Source organism: Rhopilema esculentum, chromosome 5, assembly GCF_057945365.1.
Source record: "Rhopilema esculentum isolate cy_ngs chromosome 5, ASM5794536v1, whole genome shotgun sequence".
NCBI classification, from domain to species: Eukaryota; Metazoa; Cnidaria; class Scyphozoa; order Rhizostomeae; family Rhizostomatidae; genus Rhopilema; species Rhopilema esculentum.
The window spans coordinates 2,447,803-2,471,505 of NC_142819.1; the positions used below are offsets into that span (position 1 = coordinate 2,447,803).

General features: G+C 35.7%; 1 protein-coding gene across 1 annotated transcript in view; it reads left to right on the top strand.

Annotated features, from left to right (window-relative positions):
* The window catches only part of LOC135689481 (uncharacterized), a 65,905-nt gene that overhangs the window by 14,290 nt on the left and 27,912 nt on the right, over positions 1–23,703 (top strand). The window contains exons 12-36 of the mRNA XM_065206719.2: positions 365–496; positions 1,249–1,393; positions 1,930–2,028; positions 2,678–2,826; positions 3,313–3,379; positions 4,111–4,189; positions 4,726–4,835; positions 4,967–5,090; positions 6,047–6,127; positions 7,053–7,213; positions 7,945–8,080; positions 8,381–8,507; positions 8,953–9,166; positions 9,737–9,935; positions 10,660–10,839; positions 12,689–12,865; positions 14,112–14,294; positions 15,299–15,475; positions 15,734–15,907; positions 16,681–16,809; positions 17,103–17,211; positions 17,785–18,017; positions 19,087–19,192; positions 19,879–20,086; positions 23,362–23,482. Coding sequence (XP_065062791.2) covers positions 365–496; positions 1,249–1,393; positions 1,930–2,028; positions 2,678–2,826; positions 3,313–3,379; positions 4,111–4,189; positions 4,726–4,835; positions 4,967–5,090; positions 6,047–6,127; positions 7,053–7,213; positions 7,945–8,080; positions 8,381–8,507; positions 8,953–9,166; positions 9,737–9,935; positions 10,660–10,839; positions 12,689–12,865; positions 14,112–14,294; positions 15,299–15,475; positions 15,734–15,907; positions 16,681–16,809; positions 17,103–17,211; positions 17,785–18,017; positions 19,087–19,192; positions 19,879–20,086; positions 23,362–23,482 — 3,620 coding nt within the window. The remainder of the gene's footprint in view (positions 1–364; positions 497–1,248; positions 1,394–1,929; positions 2,029–2,677; positions 2,827–3,312; positions 3,380–4,110; positions 4,190–4,725; positions 4,836–4,966; positions 5,091–6,046; positions 6,128–7,052; positions 7,214–7,944; positions 8,081–8,380; positions 8,508–8,952; positions 9,167–9,736; positions 9,936–10,659; positions 10,840–12,688; positions 12,866–14,111; positions 14,295–15,298; positions 15,476–15,733; positions 15,908–16,680; positions 16,810–17,102; positions 17,212–17,784; positions 18,018–19,086; positions 19,193–19,878; positions 20,087–23,361; positions 23,483–23,703) is intronic.

A 23,703-nucleotide genomic window follows, 5' to 3' on the forward strand; every position in this document is an offset into this window, starting at 1 on the left:
CATGTCATGTCATGTCATGTCATGTCATGTCATGTCATGTCATGTCATGTCATGTCATGTCATGTCATGTCATGTCATGTCATGTCATGTCATGTCATGTCATGTCATGTCATGTCATGTCATGTCATGTCATGTCATGTCAGTTGTCATTTCAGTTGTCATGTCAGTTGTCATGTCAGGTGTCATGTCAGTTGTCATGTCAGTTGTCATGTCATGTCATGTTATTAATGTCATGCTATTAATGTCATGTTTTGTCATGACATTACCTCCTCATTCACATTGAATTACGCTAATTGATAGCATGGCTACTATCCTGTTGTCCAAACATGACTAAACAGACAAAGCTAACTTCATGTTTTTTCAGTCTTGGATTAGGTCATGATGGAAGCGACGGCTGTTCTAATGGGGTTAACATCATGTCTTCTATTACTGCATCGGGAATGAAGGGTATGCAATGGTCAAAATGTAGTTCTGGTATTTTGGAGAAAAACCTTCTGTGAGTTTCTTCAAACTTAAAATTGTCTTATTATCAACTCTAATTTTCGCAAAGATTTGTTATTTTATTTTATGGATCCCTAAAAGGACTGATGACAAGTGGAGCAAACTTTGAGCTAAGGGCTTTTTTTTGCTTATAGATATAATCTAGAATAAGATGTTGAAAGGACTGTGAAAACGATCTTCTACCGTTCAAAGAGTGACAGCTTATAGTGCGCAATTATTTTCACTGCCACATATCGAGGTAACGCAGTCTTCACCATAACGGAGCACACATCATTCCCTTTATGTCTTCTCTAGAGACTCATTGATACGAATGCACCATTGTGCTGCTTAGGAGTCCCATGATGCATTTTAATACAGACTTAAATCAATTTTGGTTGATCCGTAGAAGTTTACTACCATTGTCTGCATCGTTGCCTAGACGATATGCCATGGGAGCAAAGGCTGATTGTTAGCAATGAGTCTTTAAACTGAACACGAAGAGGATCAATTCTGCCAATAATTCTACCAAGTGTTTTTCTTTGGCCAGAGTATCTTGGCCACATTTATTGAATAGAAGACGTAATGGAAATACGGAAGTCAATCGATCAGTCAAATATTGACCAATCAATAAATGTGTGTGTGGTATTACGCCTTTTGATTGGCTGATTTTGACTGACAGATGACTTAAGCCATGTAAGCATCTATCTGTCGATCGCCTTTAACCTAGCAATTCTGTTATATAGATGAAGCTTTCCTTCTGATTCTCAGGTCAGATAGTTCAAAATGTTTTGACGATAAGCCCTCCAAATCCTTGACAAACGTCAGTTTTCAACACTATGGAGAAATATATGATGGGAATAAGCAATGCGAGCTGGTTTTTGGCAGTGGTTACTCGCATTGTCTACCATATGCAGTAAGTGCATACATACTTTAGAAGTTATTGTTAAAATAAATAATAATTGCTTGCATTGTCTTTGTTATCATAAAAATCCCCTGGTTTGTAGCAGTTTTTGATTTTGCCACAAAGTAGACCAATCAAAGTACACAAGGGTCGTATACTATTGGTTAACATTTCTACGAGTATAGAAACGCGATGACAATAATTTTCATCGAGCAGGTCCATTTTCTTGCCGTTTGAAGAGCAAGCTCATGAGGAAATTGGATTTGAACAATTCCTCTTTAGTGGTATGATTTCATAACAACATTGGTTCTGATAAGCAATAATAGATGACGGCTATCCCAATTTAAAATTTTGAAGACGCATGGCTACTTTTTATCTGTCCTTAAAAAACGACTGCAGCTCATTTAATGCCATGTGCCAGCTCATTTAATAGCAGAATTGATTGCACTGCTTGAAGGCACTCTTTTTTGTCAACTTTGTGTTAAACCTTCTGCACTTTACAGTTCCTCGTACTGAAGCATCATCCCAAAATTTATTTGCTTTTTTAGAGCCGATGTGACCATTTGTACTGTCTAAAGGCAAACACAGCTCTTTGCTATCCAACCGTACCCCCGGCAGCGCATGGCACATGGTGTGGAGCACAAAGGGTGAGATTCCAACACTTAAAACCTCTTAATTCAAATTTTTGTCACATTTAGTATGTACACTCTATGTGTTTTTTATTATAGAAAATTTGAATTTTTGGAAAATTGATATAAGCAATCGCATTGCGGGAGTCTTGTAGTTTTCCTACACTGCAAATTATGATAGAAAAATTGATTGTTTGAAATGTTTTAGATATCGGATTCCCTTTACTGATATCCCTGCGCAATAGAAAAAAAGTTGCCAGAAGCAATGATAACAAATAAAGACTCGGGGGCTCAGTAAAAGTTACCTGTGCAGTGTAACGCAAAATAGTAGGAGCAGCTATAAAGAGCGGTACATATTTCTTTCATTTATTCAAAATGTGTAAAGAAGGAGCCATTTTGATAAACAAATTTTTATAGGAACTTCTTCATTTAGAATCCTGTTCCTTACTGGGGAAAAATTTCAATATTTGTGGTCTGGAGATTGCATGGCGTCTGTTGTCCTGAATTACTTATTTATTTATTTAAAATTCTCCTATAGAAAAATGAAACATTTTTCTCGAGATCTTGTGTTACTGTAAAGTTTCCCTCGGGATACCAAGATTCTATTGCATGAAAAGTCGAAGTGCAAAGCTTTTTGATTGCTTCATTTACTAAGATTTATTTCTAGTGGTGCATATTTGGCGAATGTGTTAGCGACGGGTCGAAACCTCCTTCACCTGTGGACGGAGGCTGGTCTACCTGGAGTGAATATACCTCGTGCAACAGAAAATGCGGAGGAGGTGCACAATGGCGGTCAAGAACATGCAACAATCCATCGTAAGTTTCCATGTCCTTGGCCCCTCTCAAAATTAACGACGATAGTTTTGAGGTTTTATGCTAATGCGCAGTACAGTAAGAGAAGTCTTGCAGGCTACAAAATGGGTGGTAGATGAAATGTGTTCACAAAATAATCAATAAACATTTCTGCAATATTTTTGGTCACATTTAGTTGCCTGAAGGTGAAACACTTTAAAATATTGAACTGAAATTTAATTAAATGTACAAATTCTTTACATAAGTTTTTTTGTTCCCTCGCCTCGAAAAAGAAACATAGCAAAACAATCCTTGCATTTGCTGCTTCTTTTCTCGTCATTTGTATTCCCTTTTTAGATGTAACCTTTAGATACTCTGCAGTAATGGTAAGTCTCGTCATTGTTTGTGATAACATAGTGTAATACCAAAAATCAGATCAAGCAAAAAGACATCTGAAACAAGAAACAATGTTTCTACAAGAGTTGCTTGAAGTTATTATTTTCATTGTAGGCCTAAACATGGCGGGAAGAATTGCATTGGACTTGACCGTGGTCACTTCAAAACATGTGGCATGCAGGTGAGTTTACAGGATACTTTTACTACCCCAATCTTCATTTTCCTTGTTTTTTCCTCCCTAAGCTTGAGTCAATCACTAGACGACAATATTGGCAGCTTGAAAGAATTGTCTTGAGTTTTCCTTATCGAATCAGTTTATTTCAGACCAGAAGTCTCAAATTTAAACTGTAGCCACTCTATGTTTGAACTAACTTAGTCTAAACACCAAATCGTGTCCAGCTTGCCATATTAATTAACTAAATTTTAGTTACTAAACTGGCTTTGGATTATTTTGGCATCAGGTACCAAAAATCAGTATGACTCTAAATAAGTCATCGAATAAAAGAATACATTAAGTACCAAAAATCTTGGTGGGATTTATTTTTAGTGAAGCAGGGCAATCAAAAATTAATCAGACGATCCACGGATATCTGACGATACAATCCACGTTACACGGTACGATCTATCGGTCGTCATTTTGTCCACGAAGTGACTCATTAGGTTACACTTGGACCCTTAGAGCTGACACGCCGGGTATTGACACTTTTTCAAAGTTAATTCCTCTCCACTCTGCAAATTACGAAGGCACTCCAAAGCGCATTTTCTTCACCAAATGAATTGTTATTCTCTTACAAAGATTATAGAAATATTTGATTTAAAAAAACATCTTATATAGTTTTCCCACAGAAATGCTTGTTGGGTTTCTCATAGTTCGCATTGCCTTCACACTGTCTCTTTATCCTTTGAAACTAGGACTGTGCACCAGGGACAACTTCATTCCGACAGGAACAATGTACCGAGAAAGGCCCCGATAAAACATCAGTTACTAATCGTGAGTATAAAAAGTTTTCTACATTGATGCATACACTGAGCTGAGCTGCCTTGTCCGCCGATTAATTGAAATAAGAAAATGTCTTTTAACATCTTCCAAAGCTTTTGGTACGCTACACTAGACTATTTGAAGATTATCAAAAACATTCCTTTTCTATCGCGTAAATCTGTTATCTTTACATTTTTCCTATATATTTAAACATTTATTCTTCACAGCTAAAATGGTTTAGAAAATAAACAGTATGAATAAAATGCAAGATTTTCTGACTCCACTAACGCCAAACGGATGCCGGACAGGTGGTTTTGATAATCGAATATAGAACAAACAATTTTGTTTAAGGAGAATGTGGCGACATCCACTTTAGCTTGATTCAAGTAGTTTTCAAATGTAGGAGCTGTTAAGGACGATCCAATTTTAAAGGATACAGCTTGTTTATTTTTAAGAGCATAAAGTAATACTTTAGAGAGTATAGTATATTCTATACTGATTATGCAGTATTGCTTAGAGTTTCTAATGCTATTTTGAATTTATTACAGCCGACTCGCCATGCGCACTTATCTGCTCTTGGCTTATATATGGTAAGGTCAAAGATGGAACACAAGCAGTCGATGGAAATCCTGATATCTGTATATTAGGGGAAAGAATGGTTGGTTGAGAATATGCTTTTACAGACAATATGATTTTCTTTTTAAAAACTTCAGGAATTACATCTTTCTTAAAAATCATGTTAACTCTTCTGTTTTCAGTAAACTCTCTAATCGAGTGGCTTTTTCCCAGGATGTAGGCTGCGATCTAAACTTGCATTCTGGTGCTGTTCCTGACCGATGTGGAGTCTGTGGACAAAATGGATCTGAGTGTACAACACTCACTGGTACAAACATGAATCCATTTCCAAATCAAGGTACATTAAATGAATATGAACCATCTTTGAAATATGGCTTGGCATTACTATTTGCCCCTAGTCTTCTTATGGAAATGTGGATCAGCTAAATCCAACACAGTGCTGAATTTTAAACGTTTTGAACTATTATAAATCACCTTTAAAGTGATAGTAATGTTTTCTAACATTTCTTTTAAACCATCTACAAATGAAATCAAAACATTTTCCCGACTTATGTTCGATTAAAAATAACATTGTCGATGGTGATGTTAAATCTCCCTTTTTAAGCAATTACTCTTTTGTATTCCCTCATCTGCTTACCAGTTGCAAAACCACGCTCAATAAACTCATTCGTGTAACTATACTTAAAACAGAGCAAAACTTTAATTCAAGGCATAGTGATAGCAATTGTCATATGCGATGATAGGTCAATTGTCGTAAACACTGAACAAAGCTACTCGAGACCGCTGACAATATCACTTTCAGTATAAAATTCACTTAAAACCTGTATAACGACACCGACAAAATTAAACAGCAAAGGAGAGATCAAAGAACCTTGTCGAGCACCCGTTAATGGAAAAGCTGTTTAGACATTACCCTATAGAGACTTTTAGTCTGAGAGTTAGCTGGGCTTTGTCTACGAAATGTAGGATTCATTATTGTAGAGGTGGTCTGAAGTCAAAGTAAAAATTATCAATTTCAAACACCTCATCAACACCCATTCATTTTAGTGCCACTTTATATCGTACTCCCCTCATTTAGAGACAAGGGCTTTATTATGTTTTAATTCAGAGATATGCACATACTGCCCGGTGACATCAAACTGCCAAGTTTTACACTCCTTGTTAACACTACACTTTATATCTACAATATACTCCAAAAAGTGCCTTGCCTTTCTGTTGGATGATTGCTTCCTGAACCGTCTGCATTTATTATACATTTCTAAACAGGCATTCAATAAACATAATACTTTTCAGCTTACTATGATGTAGTAACAATACCAAAAGGATCGAAAAACATTGTTATTGAAGAAATGGGACCAACCTACAATTTTTTGTGTAAGTTTTCTAGTCCATGCTTTCTATCTTATTTTATACTCACAGTCATTACTCATATTGATATAAAGATATTATAATTAAAAATTTGAAGCTCCACCAAATTGTCACATTTCTGTAAACAGAGCTTCTAAGCGTTCATGACTAAGATTTTTACTGTGATGCAATAACTATTTATATGATATTGGACATGGTATATTTGTTCGGAAGAAGCTAGTTAGCATAACCATCAAACAAATGACAGATTATTCAGATGCTGACTTTATTCAACTATGACATCAACGCGGAATATATGTTCAAGATATGAAGAGCTTATTAAAAACGAATTTAATCCTATGTTGTGCGTTGATCTGTTGTGCGAAAACCAGGCATGTACTTTTAGGAATTGCAGAAAAGCTATTGTTAAGTTTTCTTCCCTCTTCAAGTGCACAAAACTTTGATAGCACAGAAAAGGTAACTTGAGCTTTTGCAAGACTTTCGAACCCTAACTGCAATAGAGTTTTCATGTGTGACAACATAAATTTGGACTTTCAGCATCTTTGATTTTTGGCAAAACAACCTGAAGGAATACCAGAAAATGCCACTAAAACTGCTAAAAAAACTAAATCTGAGGATGTAGCAAGTTGACTGAGATATAGCTAGAAAAGAAACTGACTTTTTTAGATGGACTTTCATCCAATATAAATTTACTGTGTTCGATGGAGGAGAGACCCTGTGCTCACGTGGCCATATCTCAACCAATTCTCAACACGTTGAACTGTTTTCTATGGAGGGATTTCATATCTTTCTTTCAGGCTATTTGGTCTTAATTCTGAAAATCATGAAAATAGATTTTATATGACGTCATCACACTAGTATTCTGTTTTGATATATCATACCTATTTATCATAGATTTTTCTATTAATGCATGTTTTCTTTTTGTTCACAGCTGTCAAAGTTGGTAGCAGTTCATCCCTGCTGTATCATGTGCCTCGATGGTCAACTAAAATGAAATGTGCAGGGGCAGATTTGGTATACACAATGAATGGATATTCATTTCCTGACAAGATCACCATTACGGGCACAATAACTGAAGATGTTCATGTCGTTGTAAGCGATTACAAATTTGACCACTTGATAACGCAACACTTTTATTGGTTATTAAGATACTTGAAGATGTTTATATAAGAGCTAATAGGTTGTTTTGCAATTAATGAAAGAACCAAAATGAATCTCTGTATACTCTATATGATTAAAAGAGAATTTTTCTTTCAAAATCCATCTTCTTACGCTTTCAACAATATTGATACATATGCTGTATATAATTGTAATAATATTGTAATAATACACATAATTCTACCCATATTTTATTCTATTCAACAATTTCAATTTAAATGAAACATAAGAAATAGCTAACTTGTGTTATAGTGCGATGGAATGAATTACCAATGAAATTTAAATTCTTAATTATTTTCCGAACAAATCTTTACACTTGGAAGGAAACATCGATTTACAGTACTGTCAATACTTGGATGTAAAATTAATCATTGTAAGGTAAATAGCCTGTAAAGTATAGAGACGTTTCGTTACAGCAGTTTTGAAAAGTGAAATTAAACAAATTGGAGTCTTTTGCAAAAAAACTAAGTAATTATAAGTAGATTAAAATCTTTTGAAAGGAAGATTTTGATATTATGAAAAGAAGATTTTCAATGATCAACAAATCCAATCTTTTTAGGCATTTGATTTAAGCTTCTTGATCTTGAATTTTTGACTCTGTTAATAACTCTTGTTATGCTCTATGTCTAGTCTGTTTTATGAATTGATTTCTATTCTGGTGATAGCTCCGCAATCTTTATCTCATGGGACCAAGCAAAGGGATAAGATGGACATATTTCAGCGCTGGCAAAGGGACTGAATCCGATCCAGAATACTACATTCTGCAGGACTGGGGAAAGTGCAGCAAGTCATGTGCTGGAGGTGAGGATGAACGTATAAATACGGCATCAAGAAAACTTTGTTTTGATCTTGAATATAACTGATTTGCATAAAGAGATCTTAATCTTTATTTTCAAAATTTTATAATTATGATTATTTCTATTTCGAAGTAAGCGAGCCTTAATCACAAAACCTCTTGAAAAAAATTACAGGTATACCTGCATGATCTTAAAATCAACTAAAAAAAACTTTGCTTTGGCTAAACAATCCTCATTCAAAAATTAACAGGCAGTTTGTCGTTAAAAAATTGTTTTAGAGACTTCCTATGATATTTGCTTGTAGGAAAGCAGACAAGACTGCTCGGGTGTAGAAGAACCGATGACAAATCGACATTGAGTATAACATTTTGCAGCAAGTTGCAAGCACCTGTTGCAGAGCGTGATTGTAACATGCAGGCTTGTGCTCCTGCGTAAGTAATAATAAATTGTAGTAAAGCTCCTCTTTTTTGTGACTTGGCGATCGGATAGATGCGACTGACTAACTTCAATACAAAACTACAGGAATATTACGAAAAATGCACGAGAGCGGTATTCAGCAGACTTGAATTGGTTCTTATTACCGGAAATGGCGAATTGGATGGAAGCCGGAAATGGGTACTTTATGTTGATGACTTGTTCCCAAATATTAAGCAACGTGTCCCTACTGAGAAGGTTTCTCTCTTAGTTTAAAAATATTATTGGCTTTGAGCTTGATATTAGATTCTGAATGCATAGTAGAAAGGGCAGCATCAACAAAGATCTTTCAAAGAAAAAGCTCTGCCTTTGAGTTTATATAGGTACTATTGACACACAGAATAAAAAAGACTGTAATATTCCATTTCCGAGGCTCACGCTGGATTTGCTTTATCATTTAAGATGGCACGTGCATCCTTGGTCAGACTGCAGCAAATCCTGCGGCAACGGGACACGTAAGCGGGAACACAACTGCGCAGAATTGCGAAGCGATGGGAAGTACTACGCTGTTGACGATCAGACATTGTGCAAAACTGCCAAAAATGATCTTCCTTTGACGGAAAATTGTAATGAAGTTAAATGTCCAAGCATGTGGGTTCCTGGAACGTGGAGCAAGGTATCTAACACCTTATTGTAAAACTGACGATTCTTGGGGAGACATATCAGCCAGGAGGGGCACTTGGGAGTATTTTGTCCTTACAAGGTTATCTGGTCTGTCATCAGCCTCTTCAAATGAAATGACAATGCATCTCATTTTTTGGAATACTTTAGGCTATCAGGCTCTTATCTCGTTGAGTTTTTTGGCTCAATTCAATAACATTATATTCATTTGTTCATTTGTCCGAACAACCCCCCCCCTCCCATCCTTTTGTTACATTTTGCCTTGATTCGGTAAAAAGCAGTTTTCGATGGCAAGTAGTAACAAATAATGCAAAAATATACTTTTTTATAAATTTATTTTCTGTGTCTTGACGCTAAAAGCTTAATGTTTTAAATGGCGTTTCCACCACTTTCCAGTCACCTTGAGGGTGTGGCACCAAATCCAATCATTATCCAGCAACACTCTCCCCCCCCCCCCCAATCTTTGCCGCCTAAAATTTTATCTGCTGACTGCACAAATTCTTCTAAATTCACCTTCTATTCCTTTTTTCCTGGTTTTATTCCTCGGCTCCTTTGCGCGTTTTAGTGCAGTGCCACATGTGGGGGAGGTCGAACAGCTCGGTCAGTTACCTGCAGACGAATTAACGAGGATGGCCAAACAGTCGACGTCACAGAACTCGAATGCTCGCGTCTGGCTAAACCAGCTGAAAATCAGGCTTGTGGGGAGGAGCCTTGTGCACAATGGAGGGTCAGATATGGAGAGTGCTCCAAAAAATGTGGAGGAGGTAACAGAAGATTTCGTCTCTATTTGTAGAGCTTTCGGCGTGAGAATAATCGGCTGAAGACCTTAAATAATAGCTATAAATTTTATACAAGTCCAATATCACTTTTCCTTGCTTAGAATATTACTTTTACAGACAGAATGTAAAATGCATATTACCTTGATGGGTAATAACTAAAAGGATGACAATTAACATTTTGAATATATTAGCTGATCAGCTGGGTGTCGTTTTCTTCTCTTTACCGTAGCTGATGTTTGAATCCATTTTGAATACTACATTTATTTGCTTTTAAAGATATTCATTCTGTAAAATACGCAAAGAATCAAAGCCCATTGAAACTTATTTTTTTTAAAGTTTGTCGCTTAAAAAACCATGACAGTCTTTCCATGCGCAAAGTTTATGCATCCAATTGCTGTACCTTTAAAATGACCCGAGCATTTTAAAATTTTGAGGTTTTAAAACGCGAAATCAGGAAACAAGAAAGAGAAATCAAGAAAAAAAAGAAGATTAGTACTTTTTGAGCCAATCGCTTTCCTCTTTCTCCTTAAAAGAAGTAAACACTTTTTTGTATTCAACTTAAGTTGCCTTCTAATCATCGACTACATAGATAAATTTCTAAGCTTTTATGCGCATTTATAACGGTCAGTGTTGTGTGCCATTTCGATGCGTCAGTAGACATTGTCTGGACAAGAAACATCCTTGTGAGTAATTGAACCCTTTGCTGCAGGTTATAAGCATCCGATTGTCGAATGCGTCGTTGCCGCGTTGGTAGAATCAGATGCTGCATGTGAGGCGGACAAAAAACCAGACACAAGCACATATAGCCCCCAGCCTTGTAATCCACACGCATGCGTAACTTACGCCTGGAAATCAGTTGAGGGGACTTGCAGCGTCACTTGTGGAAATGGTAAGCTATCGCAGTGTCCTAAAAGCTCTGTAAAACTACGTTTAAATTGAGACAATAAAAGTTCAAAGTTTCCTAATTCAAGTTCTTTGATTTAAAGAAAAACACTTGCTTTTTGGTAAGTAATAGGGCGCTATATTGCCAAATTATTTCTTTTGAGTTTGATTAGTGTCTGCGTCTGCCGTCTGATGTCTATATTCAATTAAAATCTTCGAAAATGTAATTTTTTTAACTAGCATCCGCTTCAGTACCTTAAAAGGCTTGTATGGAGTGGCTGGATTTGAATCCAGTTACTTAATTTTTCTTGATTCTTCACCAGCTAATGACACCTCGATGATTTGATCCATTCTTAGTAAAAAAAAAAACATTTCAAAAACTTGGAAAGTGTAAAAAGGAGTCTTAAATGTGTTTAGAAGACTGTGTTAAGAACAAATTGTGTTTAGAATTCATCGATAGATTGTTTAACTATAAAGGATCAGGCGCGCAACCAGAAATTTCAGAGGGCAGGGGTCCAAGACACAAAAAGGGCACTAATTAAATTTCATTAAAGGTCCACCGGGGCATTTGTTTAGGTACGGCGAAAATATGAGCAGTTGGTAAATCTGTAAATATTGTACGCCAGACAAGGGAAACTGATCAATAGAGAAAAGTTGTGGTGTACGGTTTATTTTGTAGTGAGGTGTGATTTATTTTTTCCTTTTAATTTCAACTATGCACATGACTTCTTTCTTTCTGCTGTACAGTGCCGCCGAGAAGTTTAGGAGGCCCGAGGGAGGGGGGAAATGAAAAAAACAATGCCTCTTGCGAGCGAAGCGAGCAAAAATTTTGCCACCACACCCTTGCAAATAGCTTAAATTCACTAATTCGTTTAAGATGTTTTACTTTTTAATTGTAATTTTGTTACTTTTAATAAATTCCATTTAAAAATTCATTGCTCTGTGAGGCTCCCTAGACCTCGAGGCCCTAGGGCAGTTTGCCCCTTTGTCCCCCTCTCGGCGACCCTGCTGTCATCTCCTTTTCCCAGCGCCAGCTCACTTTTGAATAGCAGCCCATCATCTTCCATATCCGAAGACATTTTGCTCTTTGAAATATTATTATTGAATTCTTTGCTTCGTACTACAGTGGGAGGAGGTTGAACAGTTCCACGAGCCTTGCCTTCAGCTGGTTTCTGTCTCCAAGTCTAGCTTTCAACTGATTTGTAATACTGACAAGGAACGGAACAGCTGAACATCAACTTTTTGTGCTATCTTTACTGCTTGCTAATACCAGTCCGAAAATGTTTCTCTGCATTCGCTCGTTTCATGCAAAGGTCTTCTATGACCCTGTCAACTATGTGACAGGCTTGAAAAATGTCTTGGTTTCTTTCTTGTAACTTCTTACCAGAAGTCGTAGAGGCTCTATCCCGTTCAAAATCTTATGCCTTTATTTTGGTTTTTGAGTCCCAAAAACCATCCTTCTTCAAAACCAGTGCGTAGCGCATCATAAAACACGCTGTAGAGTTGGGGCTTGAAGATAGACTCTATTACTGCAACATGATGACGTTCGACCCAACAAGTACGTGAAAAATTGACTAAATAATTTATCTGTATTCCTGCGAGGTCCATCACATCTCCGGAGTGTGTCATTTACTGTATGACCAACCATTTTAGCGTAATAATCAAAATATTCAAGCAATTTTCCAAGAAAAAAGGGCACTTTTCCCCTTTTGAGAAAAAGGGCAGGGGTCTGGACCCCCAGGACCCCCCCCCCCCGTAGTTGCGCGCCTGAGGATCTGAAATATATCTTGAATGCCATTATGTAACGATTGGTATGAAACGCAATTACAAATCAAACATTTGTTTTTGCCATTCAGGTACAATACCATTCAACGTCACGTGCGTAAGTCAAAATGACAATAGTGTTGTTGCTGATGGTAACTGCATCGCCGACCAAAAGCCGCCATCTTCAAAAGCATGTCATGCAGGGGACTGCCCAATACAATACATTTGGAAAGTGACTAAAGGATTCTGTAGTGTCACTTGTGGAACAGGTACTGAAATCGCTTGATTTAAGGTTTTTCTACATATCAGCAATAATTTGAAGGTATTGCCCAAATTGATATAGACATCGAAGCCAAGGTAAAAACTTATTTTTGTTAAACAATAGAGTAAAGGCTTATTTTCCCTTGGGCAGCAGTTATTTTTACTGAAATTTTGGAGAATTTGTGGCATTTATATATACGACCAATCCTTGATCAGTGAGTTTTCTTGTCAAACATAGCTTAAAGGCAATCTGTCACGACGTTGACTGATTATAAGAACAAAGGGATTTTTTATTGTTTCAAGTTCCCCTTTAATTTATCGCATTGTACAAAATATGGCGGAGCACTGGAATTGTGTTTAGGTTATTGTTCCAGCTATTGTTCTCGTTAACCAATCCACAACGAGACAGATTGCCTTTAAAGAAAGCAGAAGTGCCACAAATTCCATCCGCAAAGTGTTATTAGCTACCAGTATATATACGCTATTGCAATTTTATCAATAAGCGCTGGCATTAACTTAGTGCCATACGACGCCAACCTTTAATAATAAAATTATTCGAATCATTATCATGGTTGATCACATATCTTGCTTATTTGTCAATTTGTCAATTTATATTCTTCAAAAGTCTGTTTCAGTTCATTTAAGTCATTCAACCATTTTTGTTTTCAAAATGTTATAAAACTGATATATGTTTCCAATTAGAGGTTCTTGTTACTGATCTTCTCCCATGATTGTCGTTTGCAAAGCTGTTATTTGACATTATCAAACTTGTTTGATCAATGTTATTAATTTTGACAACGCCCTTATCAATACTTTTCCATGATTTATCGAGCTAAAAAATCTTCAACACGTTTTCAATTTGATATCTCACATTGTCATCCGCTGAACACATTTGAAACAACATCAAGGCTTGATTTGCCTACAGCTTAGGACAGCATTAGGTCATTCAAGGTTATGAAAAACGTGTTTTTTAAAATGTAAAAGATGTGTTTTCAAAACAGAGCAGATTTTATCAGCTGATCAACCGTGCTATTGGCAATTCAAATGGCATGTAAACGGTTCTTATCATTACAATTTGTTGTACTCAATTATTGAAAAATCAATTTTGAAGTAAGAACGCTAGAGCTTGGTGTTACCTAAAGTTTATATCATAGACCCGACAAATATTTTCTGGTTCTTTTTAAAAAGTTGTGCCTATTTTTTCAGTTTTGTCAATTATGAAAAAAGTGCGAATCTACAATTTTCTTTTTAAAGGAACTATCACCTCAGTGATTGCTTGCTACAGGCAACATGATATGTTCAAGGTTGCTGATCTTGACTGTGATGCATCGAAAAAACCCTCTGCTGGTCAACCAGAGAGCTGTAAAATGAACGATTGCCCTCCAAAATACTCCTGGAATGTTGTTTACAGTACTTGCAGCGTAACGTGTGGCACAGGTTTGTTACAAACTGTTCATAAATGTCTAACTAGGAAATTACTTGGTAATAAGACTTCATTTCATCATTATCTATATAGTTACGCTTTTACTGTGTCTACTTAACAATTTTTGTGGCAGCATATCTACGGAAATTGTTTTGGAAATCTAAAACAATTCCAGTTAAACTGTAGCGACCATTGTTAAACGTATTCATATTTCCCATTGTAATCTTGTCATTCACACCTTTCATGGTCTACGTACCCATAGTTACGTTGTCAACAACACCCTTGTCGCGTCCACTCGTTTTGTGTCTATATACCTAGTTTTGTAGAGAATTAGTTTTCATTTCGCTGGAGATGAATGACAAGATTACAATGGGAAACATGAATACGTTTAACAATGGTCGCTACAAAACCAAGCCAATGGTCTTGCTAGCAATTTAATTCAGACCTATTAATTTCCCATACACGGTTATATATTTGCATTGATAACACCTAAAATGTGAAACATTTCTATTGGTTTGTGGAAGAAATGGTACAAAGTATCAAACCATATGCTCTGCATTAAGCAGCTATTAATAAATTTTCTTCAATTCAGCAATTTTTCATTTACTTTCAACATATATTTGCTATCATTTTTGCAAATTGCATTTGTTCTCATGTCGGCCCTTAAAAAACTATCAATTTAAACATGCAACCTTGAAACAAAATGCTATGGGGTTCTTATCACAAATATTTGTAAAGTTAGCAAGAGCTGTTTTATAAACAAAACTGCTCGATAACAGAAACAAGAGTTCCATAACTTGGAAGCAAGAACATAGAGAATTATGGAATTCAGTTTTCTCTAAACGTCACTTCTCATTTTGTAAATTCACAAATCGAAATTACGATGGATATAACGAATGGGTGTTTTTTCACTTTTCGCCTGTTTAATTGCCATTGACTGCGATAATAAATAGATTCTTGCTAAACGGAGAGTATTTCCCTAGAAAACTAAGATGCCTATTTTATTATCTTTTTGTAGGAATCAAGAAGCCTACAGTTCAATGTGAAGAGACTGACTCATCTAAAGTTGTGGATAATGCCCTGTGTCCTGATACTGTCCCAAAACCAGGGGACTTGCAGTGCAACGAAGGCGAATGTCCTGCAACCTATTCTTTCCGTGTTTTTTATGGTGCTTGCAGTGTGACGTGTGGCTCAGGTAAGGGCACTCTATTCTGTGGTAAGGGGATATCGGGTTTGTGATAATTAATCATTTGTATGCAGCCTACAGTAAAAGAAGCAGCGATGAGTTTTAGTCAGCCCCATCCTCAGCAAAGGAAACTGCTGAGAATTCTACTCTCTTAGACAAAGCTAGGGTACAGCACATGTTCATGATAATATGCATTGAATTAAACCCTCTCTCTTCTGGTTTAAAGAAATGCTTCACATTGAGATAATCGTTGATGCCTTTTCGTAGGTGTAAAAACTGGAACAGCTAAGTGCGTTAGAGACGCGGACGGTGTAGAGTTTGAAGAGAGCTATTGCAAAGACGAAAAGCCAACAGTTGGGTCTACAGCATGCACTATGGATGCATGTCCATCTTATTTCTGGGAAGCACAATATGGATACTGCTCTGTTACTTGTGGAACTGGTAATTACATTGCAAATTAGAGACAAATTATGTCTTTTCCGGTGATATCTATCTTTATAAACTTCACGCTTATTTTTTGTGGGACTATGTTTTTGACGTCAAAATGGAGGCGCTATTCTATAAACTCCAAATAGCGGTGGTCGCGACCCTCAGCGCTCTTTTGTGCATCAACTGATGGTTCTGAAACCTTTAGTTACGTCCTAATGATTTGACCTTTCTATATTGTAATTATTTTCAATGAACCACTAAATAAATCTAGACAGGTTGATATAGCATTTGCTAGAGATTTCATTCTCGAGTAAAGTTATAGACCGTTGTATTTTTTCTTCACACATATCCTATCCAGCGAAATGATTCAACACAGTGACCTTGAACATCAATACGAACAAAATTCCTTCTTCTCCTGTTTTGGTGAAAGAGCTTGCCTTAAGGAGAAAAGGGGATTGCTGAAACCATAGGCGTAGGATACATAGCTGCTAGCCCCCCCCCCCCCTACCTTCATTCAGGCAAAAGTTATTGAAATTCAAGCCCACTCGGGCATGCCTATTCAGGCTCACTCAGTATTTGGGCAAGTCCCATACTAAGTTCCCCCCAATGTTCAACCTCCGCTATGCCAGTGACTGAGACGGCCTTCGAACTGACATAAAATTATACAGACTTTTGCTTTAAAGCTGCGACTGTATTTAATTTAATGCAATTGATTCTAATTTAATATTTTCCTCTGACTTTATTTATAATAGTTTTGACGTTTAAAAGGAAATATTTATTTTTAGGGAAGAAAATAATGGTACTTAAATGCGTAAATAAGGAGAAGCTGCATGTAAGCGGACTGTTATGCATGAAGGCAAAAGTTAAAGTCCCTCCACAGGAAGAATGTACAGCAAACACAGCCTGCAGGAAAAGTAAATCTCTATTTATTGTCAATATATTCAAAGTATGAAAGATTTTTATTTCATTGCCAGAAAAGCTATGTTTGTTTTGAGATTCGATGACCCGCGGGAACTTTTCAAATGCAAAAGTTGCAGATTGTTATTTTCTTAATTCCTAATCTTTAATCTGTTTTTAATCATAATTTCTTGCGCTAAGTTCTCAATTCTATAAACTCACTTGGTATAATTCCAATATCATTAAAAAATTTGTCTCGTATTAAAAAATTTACTGTCCTATTGATGCTGAGTATCTTATTCTCTTTCAGGACGAAGCGTTGAGAGCAAAGGCTACTTTGGCCTTGGCTGTTACAATGAAAGAGAGAGCAGTCCAGCATTGCCTGTTTTTGTCAAAAACTTTCGAAACCAAATCAACTGGTAGGTTTTCAAAAAATGTTTCAGCAAAGAATTCTCAGTAGCTGTTTTATACCTTACTGGCCTAATCAAGACACAACTGACTCACAATTGTACATGTATAGTACCTGGCAAACTATTTGGGAATCCAACTTGGGGGTTTTCTGTATTGCTACCACCTTCATTTAACAAATAAAGGGACAGGGAATTTCTCAATTGCTCGCGATTTTTTCAAAACTACTTTCGCAAAGACGAATTTTGATGTGATTTTTCTTTATAAAATGTCTTAAATTTTCTTCACTTTATCAAAATTGAATGAAGATTTGATTAAATGATCTTAAAGTTAATTCTTGAATCAAGTATATTTTGGCTCCACGCCACTCCACTATGACTCTACAGTATCTACCTGATTCTTTCTTATTCATTGTCAACATTTGAAACAATCAGTCCTGAAGTATTAATCCGTATGTTCATTATCTTGAATATTGGTGCATGGAACAGGTTGCCTCTCCAAGAGTCTTTCGTTTCTTTATTAAGTCTAATTTTAGTCCACCAAGTCCTAAAACTTTATATGTTCATAAATCTATGTTTTTGCAGGCAAAATATGTCTCCAACTGTTCAGAGTTGCGCCGATGAAGTGAGAAAGCAGGAAACAGAGAAAAAGTTCAAAATGAAGTTTACTTACTTTTCCATTCAATTTTATGGAGAATGTTGGGCTGGGGGCGATTCTGTAGCAGAGAAATATTTCATGTATGGGAGTTCTAAGAACTGCTATAAAGGAACGGGTGGACCTTCAATAAACTTTGTCTATAGATTTGGTTCAGAGACAAGTAAGCTTTTCTTTTCGAATTCTTTTCTCACCGCATTCTTTACTGACGATATATTCATGCATTCAGCGTTGCACCATTGAAAATGAAAGCAAATTAACGTTGCATATGCATAAAATCCTAAGCATTTTTCTGGATGAAGAGGCACTTTTGCTTGAAATCGATCATTTTCAGGAGAGATGTTTTGCTATTACATAAGCTGTTTTATAGCAGTACAACTTGGTATGCCAAACAAATGACCTGAACCATGCTGGAAAATGGTATCTACGGAAAAACTGACAAAGTCAGAGGGGCAAATCACTTTTGTAAATAGTTTGGGGACCATTCATGAACGACATCCAAGCTAAAGGGGGGAGTGGGGTTCAATGAATTCGGGTAAAATCAGACATATTGGTGGAGGGGGGGGGGGGTGATTCGGACATCCAGGTTTCAGAATATTAGAGCGAGACATTTCAAGTCTCAGTTTGCATTTACTTAATGTTAGCTATTCGGACGGTCATAAAGGAAAATTATTTTCCAGACCCACTTCATAACCGGGTGGTAAGTTTGGGGGGAGGGGGTCAAGTGAAAATCAGATAAGACCACCCTTTGACCTTGAGGGCGTACATTCCCTCTCACTACGCTATCAATTGTAATTGTGATGTCCTTAAATGACTTTCAACACTTCCATACCCAGTCAAACTTTTGGTGAGACAGGTTTATCAAGTTTAATGAATATAGCTGCACAAACTGCTTGGTATCTAGAGTTGTGGTAATATTTAAAAAGCTTTTTTGAATTGGCGTAGCTGCCAACTTTTGTCTTGTCTTTAATAAGAATTATTGAGAGTGTGGATTTGACCTCGTGTGAAACCATCCTTTATCCAGAATTTAAAGAATTCTGACCTAATGCTAGAAATAAGAATTTTAAGAATAATTGGAAATTAGCTAGCACAGGATCAACTCTGTGTAATAATTTTGTTTCGCAAGTACTGTTTCAATATCGTTCGAGAAAAAAGAATATCACTGCATCCCTGGTTATTTGCACACCTGCTTTTGGTCCTTGGTTTGTAAATTGATATATTTAATTTTTTAGAGTTAGAAACAATTTCACCAGCAATAGATGTTGGGTGTTTTGCAATCTCGGATTACAAGAAAGAAATAAAAGCTTTTATGGATAACTTCAATGGAGAAGCAAACTGGTATGGATTCAAGTTTTCTTTTCATTTGGTTGAACTACTATTTGAATAAGTTTCGAAAAATTTAACAAAGTTATATACTTTCAAAATAGTACGCTTTATAAAGACGCCGAGTCTCAATCAGCCAAAAAAAGTAGTGAATGATAAAGCAACATGCCAACCTACAGTTTTTGGAACATTCTATATCTTCTCTCTTACAAAACTGTTATTTAACTGTCTAAGGAACAATCGATAGGATGTCCCTGAAAAATATCATTGCTGAATAAAGAACAATATCAAACACCCTAGCTTCAAATTATTCAAAAACAAAAACATTGAGGCTGGCTCCAGTTGTTGGAGTAGCTCTAGCTAATACTATCCAATTTACTCAGAAATTTTATGAAAAATTTTCCATTTATCCAAGATCGTAGTGCTAGAGGAACGCAAGGGGGCTTGAGAATGCTCTTTGAAACCTTATGAACCCTTTGAGAAAATTCCACGTTTGGTATTTCTTGTAATATTTTGCATAGGAGCCTTCCTTGCATAGCACTATATCCCTGCATTTGCCACCCTCAGATTTCTAATCAGTACTTTAAAACAAACCAAGAATGCTAGCATTTTCTATTTTTACAGCAAACTAAAATACCTACATGGATGTTGACTTTTCTTTTGTCCGAGCAGCAACTGATTTTCTTGATTTCAACCCTAAGGGCTCAACCGATCACTGAACAAACATCCTCCATCATCATATCAAAGTGTGCAATAGCTTCGGTAAAGCATGGCTCGAAAACATTCGCTGTAATGAAAAATGGACAGTGCTGGTCAATGTCTGGTGATCTATCTCTCTACACAATCACATCAAACGGCTGCAAATACGAACTCGGAAGTGAAACATCCTTCAATCTATTTACCATGTTTTGAAACTGAATATCTGAACATCTGTCTACATGGATCGTTCTTACATTTGTGAAAACGACCTTTCAGATCAGATTACTTTGTTATTAATTTAAAACATGTTTTTCCTAATAATTTGTTAAGCTATAGGCATACACTTACTGAGTTAAACTTAATTAACTGAAATCATACTTGCCATAGAACAGCTAAATTAAGCTTAGTTCAGGCACCGCGGATAGTTCGATCCTGCCTGGTGATACATTGCTAAGCTATAACAAAACACAACATCAATACTATTATACGAAAACTTGGCGTTTCAAGTTTTATCTTAAAATCCTTTTGCTGGTCATAAGATGAATTGTTGGTCAATCATAAGGCTTTGCAACTGAATGAGCTTCGAGTTTTCTATGGTATTTATGTACTCTCAATTTACAATTAATTAGAAAAGGAATACAACCCAACCCTATCTAATAGTAATGGGTATATTGTTTTTGAAATCCTTTTCTTATCCTTGACATTAAGCTGAAGGGCAATGGACGGTCATGGTTATCGAATATTAGAGGGTTTTGATAATACTAGCTCAATGTGAAAATAAATTTCCGCAATTGTCGAATATAAATCATCTCTATTTCCGTTTGTTTTTTACACAAGATATAATCTAAAATAGCTCGTACTTGCTAGATATTTTTCTACTTTTTTCACCATAACACGACGTTTTGCGTACTAAAGTTCACTTGTTATCATAACCAGTTTACAACCAAGATTGCACTTTATTTAATTTCAATAACACACGCACTTTTTGTCAATTATACTTTTTTGCAAATTTCTGTACACATTCGTCTATTTGAAAATATTTTCTCTTTTTAGAATTTTTCTCGCTGCAACGGGAGTTGTTGATCGGGATCGATTTTGACATAAAGATGGTTAGATTATTGTCAAATTCTGTCTGACTTAAAATACATTTCTTGGAGCCTACAACATTATGTCGATTGAGTAAACTCAGCAAAAATTAAGTAATAAAAGAAATATTATATTTGATTCCAACGGATAACTATCAAAGTTTTATTAAGAACATTTCTATGTCACTAAGCAAACAAATAACAGTAGAACAAAACCTGCTTGAAATGCAGGGATTCAAGTATAGATAGTCTAACAATTAAGCCATAACAAAAGGGAAAGATGGCTTAGAGAAACTAGACAATCTTTTCTTAATCGGTTTTTTTTAAGAAGTGATAAGGAGTTAGAACTGTAAGGAGTTATCATAAGAAATCAAGGTAGACTTGCTTCTATTTTACTTATGTTTTGGTCTGAAATTATGGTTTTCAGGGTGTGAAAATCGTGGTTAGTAAAAATGATAACACAAAGATTGTGAATACGGATAAATTATATCGAGGTAGCCATGCATTAAGGTTTGGGCATAATCGAACAATGAAAGTCGAAAAGATGCTTATGAAAAAGTGTTTTTTATTAACGAGAAATAAGAGTGTGGCCATGAATTACATTTACCATATCTAAAATGGTTTACCATGGTAAGAAGCGCTTTTGAGAAACTATGCAGTAGCTCTAGGAAACTGCCAGTAACTACTTGTAACCTTCACAATACTCTGCAAGTCATGCATAGACGCCGTGCCTTTCAAAACGCAGTTGAATTTTACTTTCATTTAAAATGATGAATCATTTTGTAAAATCGCACTACTTCAAATTGCAAAAAGCTTCTAAAAATTCCCATTAAAGATAAGCAACTTAAGATTGAGAAACTTTTACGAGATAAATATACGCTCGGATAGTGATGACGCCTTTTTTAAAAAAATAAGGTGAGATTAATTACAGTTTTCATTGCATTGTCCGCTTTTATTAATTTTGCATGTTATTCTCACTTTTGGTGTGACTCTGTATCAAATTTTACGCTTATCGTCAAAAAGCTATGATTCTTAAAAGTATCTGAAGCTATCACTTCAAAGCTCTTGAAAGTCTTTTACAATAGAATATCTAAAAATCATTTTTATGCTTATCATTTTTAAAGATCAATGCTATTCACTCCTACATCTATGAGTTTGTAGACATTAAAGAATTAGAAAACTAGGCATTTACTTCAGTTTTGTAACTTTTCACAAAATTTGTCTTGCATTTCTCTGATAGACTCAAAAGTACACTTATTATAGGTAGTTTCTAATCACTTTCTTAGATACATTCATTATTATATCATAATATGTGAAGAAGAAAAATCAGTAGGTGTCTCATGAATCTATAAACCGAAACTGAAGTGTATTAATAATTTAAGTAGAAAAGAAGGTTAGAATCAGTGTAAGACTTCTTAAATCTAGAAAAAAGATAACAAGGGTAATGGCTTATTATTGTTCTCCTATTTCAACATTTTCAATATCTCTATACCATGTTTCTATCATTTTAACTTTATCTGATACCATGATAAGTACTTCCTTATATGTTTTAAGTATCAAAGCTACCTGCCTAATTTGACGCTGATAACAACTTTCTAGTGGCGAAAGTGTAACTAAGGGCTTACCGTTAATACTGCATTACTATGGCAATAAAGCTTAGAGAGAAGCATTTATTTATGACGAGCAAAACTGGCAAGACAGAAATATTGAGGTGCTATTGGTGCTTGTTTGGAGCAGGGTAGAGCCTTGCAAGAATAGCGACTAATCTCTTTGCCAACTTTAATGTTAGAGTTGATGCTGTATCATTCTAGCAAAGATTGCAATGGTTCTGTGACTTCATCTTCAAAAGTGGAGCACTTACAACACTATTGAAGCAGATCTATCAAAAGCTGAACAAAATCCAGGGGAATTTCTTAATGGAAGCTTTTTTAATGACATTGACCTCGGATTAGTTTGCAGCAAACTTTTTAAGGTAAATGCACGCGTCTTTTCAGTTTTGCAACACATAATCAACAAATAGATTTTCATATAGCCTCCTTCACGATGCAGTATTCAAGGCAAAGATACATCTTAATTTTTTTCTGAATGAAGCTGACTTCTTAATGAGAATATCCTGTAGTGATTTTAATAATTATTCTTTCCTTTATGTACAACATAACTGAGCTTTTTAAAATTTGGGTTTTATTTTTATATGTTTTTTTGTAGCTTTTTTTGTTTAAAAGCTTATGTATTATAAATTCAACTTGACTTTGCCATTCAAACAAAGTATTCTTTGATAAAAATTACATCTGGAGGAGAAGAAGTTCAGGTGGTCTATATTCTTATCAATAAAAGGAGGCCTAATCGCTTTTCCAACGAAGAGTGGCCATTGTCATTTATCTTATATTGTTTATCCTACAGCGTTTCAATCCATTCGTTTTAGAAATGTATTTTCTACAAAAGACAATTGCTGACGGGCTAGCGTTCCTCATTCTTTGCTCATCTATTGGCGTTCTGTTTGCTTTTGATAAAGTTGAAAATGGTAATTTTAGTATTATCGCATACTTCAATTTAACTTTATTTCTAAATCTTCAACTCTGGTAAACTTATTGCTTTAGTAAGCATTTATGTAAAATATGTATTTCCAAAGCTGATTGTTTCTTCGAAAAATGCTCAATCTCTCGCTGTCTCAATTTCTTTGAATTACCTAGCGATGCTTTGCCTATGTTTAATCATAGTCAATAGAATTCTATTGACTATGGT